Source organism: Eurypyga helias, unplaced genomic scaffold, assembly GCF_000690775.1.
Source record: "Eurypyga helias isolate BGI_N326 unplaced genomic scaffold, ASM69077v1 scaffold9509, whole genome shotgun sequence".
Classification (NCBI taxonomy): domain Eukaryota; kingdom Metazoa; phylum Chordata; class Aves; order Eurypygiformes; family Eurypygidae; genus Eurypyga; species Eurypyga helias.
This window is the reverse complement of record NW_010273951.1, coordinates 2,419-13,024: the sequence shown is the minus strand read 5'-3', so window position 1 is coordinate 13,024 and position 10,606 is coordinate 2,419. Positions and strand designations below refer to the sequence as shown.

At 42.1% G+C, this 10,606-nt stretch overlaps 1 protein-coding gene across 1 annotated transcript; it reads left to right on the top strand.

The window, feature by feature from the left end:
- Window positions 1–2,566: 2,566 nt before the first annotated feature.
- On the top strand, window positions 2,567–10,358 carry FN3K (fructosamine 3 kinase). The gene is made up of 6 exons (XM_010159660.1): window positions 2,567–2,822; window positions 3,864–4,015; window positions 5,313–5,404; window positions 8,312–8,394; window positions 8,974–9,096; window positions 9,883–10,358. The coding sequence occupies exons 1-6, from the start codon at window positions 2,682–2,684 to the stop codon at window positions 10,219–10,221; spliced, it is 930 nt and encodes a 309-aa protein (XP_010157962.1). The 5' UTR covers window positions 2,567–2,681; the 3' UTR covers window positions 10,222–10,358.
- Window positions 10,359–10,606: the final 248 nt, after the last annotated feature.

Here is a 10,606-nt window from a genome sequence, read left to right as displayed (position 1 = left end):
AGCAGTGATACTGTAGATGAAGATCCATTCTCCTTGTTCGTTCTGTGGTTTGAGGCTTTTGTTTGGGTGGGATTTTTTTTCTTGTTTGTTTCTTTGGGTTTTTTTTCCCTTAACAAGTAAATGGAAAAATGAATTAGGGTATGTTTTATGATGCAGAAATAAGGGTCCCTGCTCCCTGTTGTTAATTTTATTGCCAAAAAAACTATTCCTTTCCCCAGGTGCTTCATTGCAACCCTGGGCATAATTCCCTCCTACCAGCAGTTGGAGACCATTGCCTTTATAGTAGGGTACTCGTCAGGGCTCCTTATACCCTGAAATTCAAATTGCTTGGCATTTTCACTGTTGGTAAATCAGTCCTACAAGTCATATTAACTACCTGCCCAAGATCTTCGACCATAATCACGTTGCTTTGAGTGCGTGTGCACTGGTTTGCTGTGATGTAACGCACGTGCTGAGCCCTTGTGACCTGAGCTGTCTTTGGTCTGGACATAGCTGTTTGCTTCAGCAGCTGCGGCTCACTGTTAGGCACACTGATTCGTGAGAGTGTACGGGCAGTATTGGAGAGTCCTGCAGTAAGCGCTGCCTCTCCCTGACATTACCTTCCGTAGCTGTAATTTGTGGGTAATCCATTTTACAATTGGCACAGCAGTGATGTGGCGGTTATAAGACATTGCAGCTGGACTTTGTAGAAGGATTGTCAGAGCGGTCACTGGTTACTTCACACGTGTGATGCTCCTGTCCAACCAAGACATGCAACCTCGAGTGTGGCTTCTTGCTGTTCTTGAACACTCTTCTGTGTTTGAACCACTGATTCCAGGCCATGAGCTGCCCTTTTCCAGCTTGTGCTCTTACTCCGTAAGCACTGTCCTGCTTAAATAAATCTGGATGTTAGAGAAGTTCCTCCTTAGCCAGTTTGTCCCCTTGAGGTTCGCTATATTCCAGCGGCTCTGTGTACGGTAGGAGCTAGTTCTGAGAAATCACTTCCTTGAGAGGACTTGTACTATGCCACTGTTTTTCACTCCATGTAGGACTGGAACCATTTGTGAACGTAGCGCAAAGGCTACTTAAACGGCGCGAGTATTTGTCCAATGATCATTTCTTTCTCTGTCAAAACCCAATGGTTATATGAATGAGCACCTCTCCTATGACGAAAGGCTGCAAGAATTGGGCTTGTTTAGCCTGGAGAAGAGGAGGCTCCGAGGAGACCTCATTGCAGCTTTTCAGTATCTGAAGGCACTACAAGGGTACTGGGAGAGGACTTTTTACAAGGGCCTGTAGTGATAGGACAAAGGGTAATGGGTATAAATTGAAATCAGGGAGGTTTAGATTAGATATCAGGAAGAAATTCTTCCCGCAGAGGGTGGGGAGGCACTGGGACAGGTTGCCCAGAGAAGCTGTGGATGCCCCATCCCTGGAAGTGTCCAAGGCCAGGCTGGATGAGGCTTGGAGCAACCTGGTCTAGTGGAAGGTGTCCCTGCCATGGCAGGGGGGGTGGAACTGGATGATCTTTAAGGGCCCTTCCAACCCAAACTATTCTATGATTCTATGAGTCGATGCAAACCAATAGTAGTGAAGAGGGAGAAATGCATGGAAGCACGGTGCGACAGTGGGGACCCCTGACGTACCCTGGGGACACGGGCGTTGCTGCCCCAAGCGGGAACACGAACTGCAGCCTCATCACGGTAATGCGTGAGGAGTCGGTCACAGCCACCTAACCACGTGTGTTACCTTTACACAGGCACTGTCAAGTGTTGTAGGGTCTGAGTTGTGGTGCCCTGGTTTAAAGGTTTAACACTGATTCTGAGGGTGTCTGCGCTTTGCAGGTATGAAGTGATGAGCGCAGCCGTACCCGAGGGATCCTTCTCTGTTACAGGTCGTGAAAGGAGATAGAAAGGGGAAATAACGTCCCACAGAGCGCATTAAATCTGGAGAAGCATATAGCAACAGATGTCTCTGTTACCAGCTTGGTGCTTTCACCCTGAATTTTCACTTGATAATGTCCAGCCCTGAGCACGTTGCTGTCTCGCTGACTTGGGGTCAGTGCTTTCAGGCAATCAAACAGCCTTCTGGCTGTCTCCTAGCCATGGAATTGTGTCCCAGGGAGGGAGAGCGTTCCAAACGTCTCGCTGATGACAACAGCACTCCAGTGCACACAGAGCAGCTACAGGCAGGGAAGAACCCGCGTGTGGCGGGGGGGTGACTTGTCGCCGGCAGCGTGATGTCATCGCACCCTCCCGCTCTGCCGCTCCTCTGTCACCGCTCCCACGGCCGCGGGCCAGCGCTCGCGGGCGGGCTGTGTTGGGGCTCGGGGGCCCCCTCTGCAGGGCTGCTTGGAAATGACCTGCTGCGCCGGCCCGAGCTGGCAGCGGGGAAACGGGCCCAAACTACAAATACCGGCAGCTCCAGCACGGCCGAGAGAGGACCCAGGACACACCTCGCGATTTTATTCTAGCAAATGTTTTTATTTTTCATCGACAGCTATAAAAGCCCACGGGAAACTGCATTCTGAAACGTCATCTCTGGATTTGCGGGGATTTTTGGCTGCTATTTTTGTATTTATTCATTTGGTGGGTGGCCCTTTCTACCTCATAGCAGAGTGACAGTGAAAGAAGGACCCAGACGTTTAATCTTGTTTTGCAGTGGACCTAGCAGAAAGCAGCTGCAGCAGCTTGGAAATTACCATGGAGAAAATCCTGAAAACAGAATTGAAAACGTCCGTTCTGAAGGCGTTTGGAAGCTCGGGAGGAGGATACATTAGCCAAGGCCAAGGTTATGAAACAGACAGTGGACGAGTATTTGTTAAAGTCAACCACAAACCTCAGGTTAATGCTAGTAGATATTTAACTACTAATATTATTGCATGTAGAGAGCTTTTTAGCTTAAAAGTACCTGATTATTAATAATTTAGAGTTCTGCATTTTCAGGCTAAGTTTTAAGTATTCCAGTGTTACTTTCAGTTTTCTTCTAAAAGTTGTAGTCTGTTTTATGTTGAGTATTAATGCAGCAGGCTTGATTAATGCAAAAGGAGGTGTAATGCAATGTGATAACCCTCAGCGGCAGGAATGGGCATTCCGGTATGTAAAAAGGAGGAGCTGTTACTGTAGTACATAGAGTTTGGAAAAGGTTAAAGCTGAATTTGCATTCACTGCATTCTTTTTCATGTTTCAGTTACCAGGACTAAATAGTGGGAGGGACAGAGGAAATGTTGCCAGTGCTAAAACTCATGTATTGTTTTTAAAGCTACAGAGGTTTCAAACTTCCCCATTGCTTTTTGTATTTCTAGCAGTAAGATTCTTGCAGATTTTCAGGCCAAGCTCTTGACTTTTCTATTACTAAATGATTACTCAATTGCTTTTATAGTACCACAGTGCATCAGAAATTTGCTTTATCAATATCAAAAACATCCTAAACCATCCTAGAGCAGCATCTTTACTTCAAAGATGCAGAGAAGAGGGCTTAATATTTCTGTTGTCCCTGTCTGGTGGCCACTGACCCGCAGGGAAAGGAGAAAAACAGTTCAAGAAGTCAGTCTCTTAGTTCTTTCAGTAGTGGTCATCTGTGGTTTTGAAGGAGGGGTCTTGGGAATTATCCTCAGAGATAACAGTTATGTCCATCTCCATAAACAGCTGAAAGTCCTGGTGAAACGTGACATATCCTATTACCCTGGAATAAATTTGGGGAAAAAGAGAAGTTAGTATGAAGACACTCAAGTCTCCCTGTGTGGACTGAAACCTTGCTGCAGTGACATTCTTTTATCAAAATGAATTAACTCCTTGTAACTTTAGAAACAAGGCTATTTTTTTCCTAAGTACTTGTTACAGGTATCCATAGTTCAGCCCAAGGTTATTCTTGTTCCTTGACAGGCTAGAAAAATGTTTGAAGGGGAAATGGCAAGTCTGGAAGCTATTCAGAAAACCAATATTGTGAGAGTGCCTCAGCCTATTAAAGTAATTGACCTACCTGGAGGAGGAGCAATGTTTGTCATGGAGTACCTAAAGATGAAGCACCTCAACAAGTATGTCTGTACTTCTCTCTTTCTTTTGACTGTTTTGGGGTGTATTTTCTTATCTCTCATAGTCAGGCAGAAAATTTGACGAGAAGAATCTCTCTGTTTTCTCAGAGATTATATCTGTCAAGATCCATGTTTGTGTGTATGTGTACGTATTGGAAAACGTGTCCGTATCTATATGTGTGTGTACACGCTCCATATTTTGCTCTTCCCTGACCCTCTACCTGCAATAGAAATGGCATGCTGTCCCTAGCCTAGAGCTTTGTGTGCTGATGCACACGTGCTAAGGTGCTACTAAAGTGAGTGTGATAATTTTCCCTTGTGAGATTTTTCATTTGAGTTTCTTTTCCCCACCTATCAGTTTCCTTTAAATTTACAGGCTTCCTGTGTCTCTGAAACATCTGTTTATCTAAGTATAATCTTTGAGTAGGGTTGAAGCCAGTCAACAACGTCAAAGACACCAGGATGAGGAAGAAGTAAATGGATAGTTAACATGAAGTTCCATTTTGTCAATAATCCAGCCTGAACATGGAATTCAAGAGTCATAGGATCTTGGGAGTTAACTGCTTCACTCTGGGCCTCCATGGGAACATAGTCATGTGTGTGACTCTTCTGGCAGTTGTTTGTCCAACCTATCAATTTTTATTGGGAGAACAATGGCAATTCCACAGCCTCCTGAAACAGTCCATTCCAATCCATCCCACTGTTCTTAGGAAAGATTTTCTACTGTCTAACCTCAGTCCTCCTGGTTGAAATTTTAAACCCATTATTTTCTACCTGTTCTGGGCTTGGAGAAGTAATTATTTTCCTTTCTCGTAGCTCCTGTTCAGACAACTGTTCAGATAGTGTACTATTTTAACTGTGTTTTAGTTGTCTGTCTTCTGCATTACGCAACCTCAACTCAATCCCTGCTTCTTTAGATTTACCATTCTTACTGCTGTTCAGCTGATCTCAAGGTATAAGGCCCAAAATTAGATATCATGTTCTATTCTCTGCTTATCAGTGTGGAGCTGATAAGGATTACTTGATCCTCCTGCACTCTGTGTTCCTCTTTCTGCAGCCTTGTGTTCTGTTTACCTTTCATACCAGAGCATTGACCTATGTTCATTTTCTTATCTGTTACAACCTCTTTCTTCAGAGTTGTTGTCCAGTCATTTGCTCCCTGTTAGGTACTTGTGAAGTTGATTAATGAACTATATTTGCCAAAAATATACTTGGTGCTATTTAATTGAGGTTTTTTCTTTCTTTGTAATATTCCATTCACTTGTCCCGTTTCACTTTTGTTTTGCTTTTGATCCTACAGATATTCTTCAAAGCTTGGGGAGCAGATAGCAGATCTTCATCTTTATAACCAGAAACTTGGAGAGAAATTGAGGAAGGAGGGAAACACAATTGGTAGAGTCTTGATATCATGTACTAAACCAAAAATGAAATCAATCATTTGGCTGTGGTACAGTATTTGCATTATAATTTTAATGATAATTAAAGTCAATACTGGGACACTATTTCATCAGGGATGTCCTTCCTGTCCCTATGCCACCCTTCTCCCTGTGCCACTTGTGGAAGGATACAGGCCCTTTAGCAAGGTCAGGCAGGGGTGATGTGGAGGAGGTGTTGCTCTCTACATCAGTGCGTGGAACTCCAATGGGGTTGGATGAGGAGCCGACGGAGCGTTTAGGGGGCCGGATTAAAGGGAGGGCAGGAAGAGGGGACACAGTAGGAGTTTGCTACAGGCCACCTGGCCAGGTGTGGATGAGGCCCTCTACAGGTAGATAGCAGCAGCCTCACAGTCATAAACTCTTGTCCTCATGGGGGACTTCAACCACCCCAATATCTGCTGGAGGGACAACACAGCAGGGAACAAGCAAGCCAGGAGGTTCCTGGAATGCGTCGATGACAACTTCCTTCTCCAAGGGATAGAGGAGCCGATGAGGAGGGGAGCCATACTGAACCTTCTCCTCACCAACAGGGACGGGCTGGTGGGGGATGTGAAGCTCAAGGGCAGCCTTGGCTGGAGGAGTTTGAGATCCTTACGGAGGCAAGGAGGGTACACAGCAAGCTCACTATTCTGGACTGCAGGAGAGCAGACTTTAGCCTCTTCAGGGAACTGATTGTCACAGTTCCATGGGATGAAGCCCTGGAGGGAAGAGGGGCCCAAGAAAGCTGGCGACTCTTCAAGGACCTTCTCCTCCAAGCTCAGGAGCGATGCATCCCAACAAAAAGGAAGTGGGGTAGAAGCACCAGGAGGCCTAATGAAGTTCTTAACAGTGATAAAGCAATGAGAGAGTTAAGTTTAGCCATAATTCCTGCAACAAACATTTTCTACATTATATAATAATTTTTCAAGTAAAAAAGCTGGAGATTTACATTGGTTTATTATGACTGAATCAGCAAGCTAGAAAGCAAGGCACTTCAAGAGATAGTTATACTCTAAAAGTAGTTCTGGAAGCCCTAACTTCACTGCATGCCAAACTTTGTCATTAAAGGAATGGTAACTCAGATGGCATTACTGCGAGATATTAAAAAGGGTTGGTATGAAGTACATAAGCCTCCCTCAAGGTTTCATGTGGTGTAATCTGTAATGATAATAGAATATCTATCACACTGTATGTTTTGTGTCACAGCTAAAATATTTTGTGCTCACAGCCAGGAAAAGAAGAATGTCCACGTTAGGCTGTGCCAACTGAGTAGCAAGAAAGAACCCAGAAAATATTAAAAATTAGTTATGTCATTTTTTGTGTTATATATTTAACTTCGCATACAAGGGAAGGAATCAGAGTGTGAAGATTTCTTCTATTGAATACTCTGGAACATCAGTGATACAGAGAGAATAACAGCTTTCTCTTTGCAAGACATTCCTCAGATGTGCTCACTGTAGTTACCACCAGTGTCTGGAAATTTCTTTGTGCTGGCAGGTCTTTCATTCCCAATTTCCACCCTGTTACAATTGTGTAGCACAGTTAAATTTCTTATAAAAAGCTCTATACAATACAACATACTAAAATCCAACACAAAAGGTATGCACATAGACATTATGTCGACTCTACTAATGCTTTGCTAGTATACCTCTGTAGACCAGAAAAATAGATCTCCTTGTACAGAAGTTATATTTTTTCTTCATCAGGGTTTTGAGCAACCTGGTCTAGTGGAAGGTGTCCCTGCCCATGGCAGGGGGGTTGGAACTGGATGATCTTTAAAGGTGCCTTCCAACCCAAACTAGTCTGTGATTCTCAAATGTGCATTATATACAGAGGAGCTATAATTACTATTATAATTTTTAAACATATTTTAACCTTGAAAAATTTTAATTAATTATTTTTAAAAATTCTTTGGTTTGTATATACTTAGTTGTATAAATTATGTGGGTACTGAAATTTACTAAGAAATAGTGCTAGTATTTGCTACTTAGAGCTTTCAACATTTCATAAGTCAAACTGAAAATTTGGACTAGTTTTTTTCAGTGTCAGTTAAACATTTCAGCCTCTTGTACCATCAGTCTCTTAAAATTTTCCTGACCTTACATACATCCTCTTTTTTTGTTTGCTGTTGGTTTAGACAATTAACTTATTTTGGGATATGGTCCCAGTTAGACCACATAATTAAGTTTCCCTTTAAAGATGTTGGGGATTATGTTTTTGAACTCAAATATGTAGCAAAATACACAGTTGCTGCTCCTTGAAGGCAGTTGTAATTCAGAGTGTCAGGTCATGATCCAGTTTCTATTGACTTCATTGAAAACATCTGTCGTTCTTTGGGAAGTGATTTAAGGCATAAATTAAAAAAAATTAAACGGATGCTATACAAAGAATTATTCTTCTAGAGTTCTTAGTAGTAACATCTGAACCACCAGTCTGTATCTATGTCTCTCCCCTGACTGCAGGGACAGTCTGGTTTCGACTCTTAGTGGTGGACATATTATAATCCATAATGTTTTAGTGAAGGCCAAATTACTGGCAGGTCACAAATAAGCCATGAATCCAAAATAAACCATGTTTAATGACAACATGTTCAAGTATCAGAACAGGAGATGGTGAATCTGGTATCTAGACTCTGTTCCTGAATGTCTAACTCGTTTATCCAAAGAAAAGTCACTAACTGTGACTAGTTCAGCCTCCATTTCCATTCTGTATCTTCAAGTGTAAGAGCCTTCTTTCCATCTTCAGAGAGGGTTGTGACCATGAAATAAGTGTAATTTATTGCTTCAAATCATTCTGTATGCCGGTTCTTTGAAATTTAGTTCTGTGTTTGCAAACTTTACTATGGATGGATCTCAAAACTCCCAACATTTATTTTGTTTCTGAGGTAAAGGAGCGGGTCACTCAGAGGCTCAGTATGTGGATAAGTTTGGATTCCATACAGCCACTTGCTGTGGTTATATACCTCAGGTATGTTCCATGCTTGTGAAAGCTAACATGTACTCATGTAGCTCTATAAAGTGCTTATAGAAAAGCTTGTTTCACTGGCCTTCAGCTTTGTGATGGCCCTTTTGCTTTCAGTGGTTCATTTTAACCTGGCAGCGAAGGGAGTATGATGGCTGTTCAATGCGTGTGGCAAGCTACCTTGTGTGTAGCGAGCAGGCTAGTGGATCAAATAAGAGTTTGCAATTATGTGTAGTTATTTATACTTGGTGATACTTAATTACTAATAATACTAATACTTAATTAGATACTTAATAAAATTTTTAGATACTTAATTTTAAGTATAGATTAAGTATCTAATAAAATTAAATAGCCCTTAGTACTTCATAAAATTAAGTATTCCTTCACAAACCAAGTCTTGGTTTTGTTTTTTCTAAACCCCATCTATACAGATCTCAAATGGCAAAATCCACTGCTTTAGAGGGCCTCATTGTCTAGGCCATTGTGTCGGCATCGGACATTGTAACTTGATCTCTGTGCATTATTAATGCTGATTAAGTGTATGCTGTAATTGTTTATTACAAACCCCTGTGTCATATTTTCTAGGTGAATGAATGGCAGAGTGATTGGCCTTCCTTCTTCATTCGTCATCGACTCCAGGCTCAGTTGGATTTGATTGAAAAAGATTATGGAGACAGAGAAGCCAGAGAACTTTGGTCACAGCTAAAAGTATGAACTATGTCTTAAATCATTCTTTCAGAATGTTAGAAAATACGTATCAGTGGGATTTTAAAGGTGTTTCATAAGAGATTTACATAGTGTTTATGAACAGCAGCAGCTGGATTAACTTCACAGCTGGTCCAACAACGTTGTCAGCTGAAAAGAATTCATGTTGCTCTTTCAGTTTCTTAAGAGTGAAAATAAATACGTGTCAGTGAATTGCAGTTCTTAGAATTCAGCTACTAATAATAAGGTGGTAAATCCTATCTAAGAACTTGATGTTGCAAAATAACTAAGATTCTGCTGCCTTATTTTTTTTTTTTCCCACTTGATGCAGGCTCAGGGCTGAGCCTGTGGTCCAGTTGCAGCACTTGGGCACAGTCAGGGCCATGTTCCTCCTCAACCTCTGCACCACGGAGTTGTTGCTTAATTCTGGTTAATTGGTACAGATGTTTACTGCTGCTCTTTTTGCCACTGAAACCTTTAAATTTATTTTGCATTTCTTCTTACGGCCAATACTACCCACCTCTAGAAACAACACGTTAATACTAGGTGTTGATACTAGAGTGTGAGTCAAATGGTTTGCTAAGCTCTGTCAAGAATAAGCAAGAACACTTCTTACTGGTGTACAGTTTAGGTTTATGTTTGTAGCCGTCAACTTCAGAAGCACTTGTGGGGAGTGAAAACAGGCGGTATTTAACCAGCTTAGTCTGTTTTATACTATGGCACTTTTGTTTTATTTAATCTTTTGTTCAAAACTCTTTAATTGTTGCATGTTTGTTCATGCTTTTTCAGCTAAAGATTCCTGAAATGTTCTGTGACATCGAAATCATTCCCGCTCTCCTGCATGGGGACCTGTGGGCAGGAAATGTGGCTGAGGACGACTCCGGGCCAATTATCTTTGACCCTGCTTCCTTCTACGGCCATTCAGAGTTTGAACTGGCCATTGCTGGAATGTTTGGTGGGTTTAGCAGCTCTTTTTTCTCTGCCTATCACAGTAAAATACCCAAAGCTCCAGGATTTGAGAAAAGAAACAAGTTATATCAGCTCTTTAATTACATAAACCACTGGAACCATTTTGGAACGGGGTACAGGGGTTCTACCCTAAATGTAATGAGAAAACTGTTGAAGTAAGCAGATAGGTTTGAGAAATCCTGACACAGTCCCTTAGTAATTAACAGCCCTTGCTTATCAGAAGTAACACAAACTAGGAATTAATGCTGATGACAAAACACCTGGCATGTAAAAGGCTTAGTACCCTTCTGAGCCTCACCAAATGTTCAGTGTAATTGTGTAATTTTTAACTTACACCAGTGTACTAGCACAGATTCGTACTCTGCTGAAGGAAAAGACTGCATTTGGAATTAAATGATCTTTAAGATCCCTTCCAACCAAAGTCATTCTATGATTGTTTGGGAAGATTCCACTAGGTTGGAAAAGTGGTGTGACAGCCTAACCTCACTCTCTGTAGAGTCTCACTGCTTAGCTGCTGCATTTCCACAGTTGGTTGCATCTTGCC

Coding starts and splice junctions, on each gene's coding strand:
- FN3K (XM_010159660.1), top strand. CDS start 2,682: ATGGAGAAAATCCTGAAAACAGAATTGAAAACGTCCGTTCTGAAGGCG. Junction 8,395..8,973: donor GCTGTGGTTATATACCTCAG/GTATGTTCCATG, acceptor CATATTTTCTAG/GTGAATGAATGGCAGAGTGA. Junction 9,097..9,882: donor AACTTTGGTCACAGCTAAAA/GTATGAACTATG, acceptor ATGCTTTTTCAG/CTAAAGATTCCTGAAATGTT.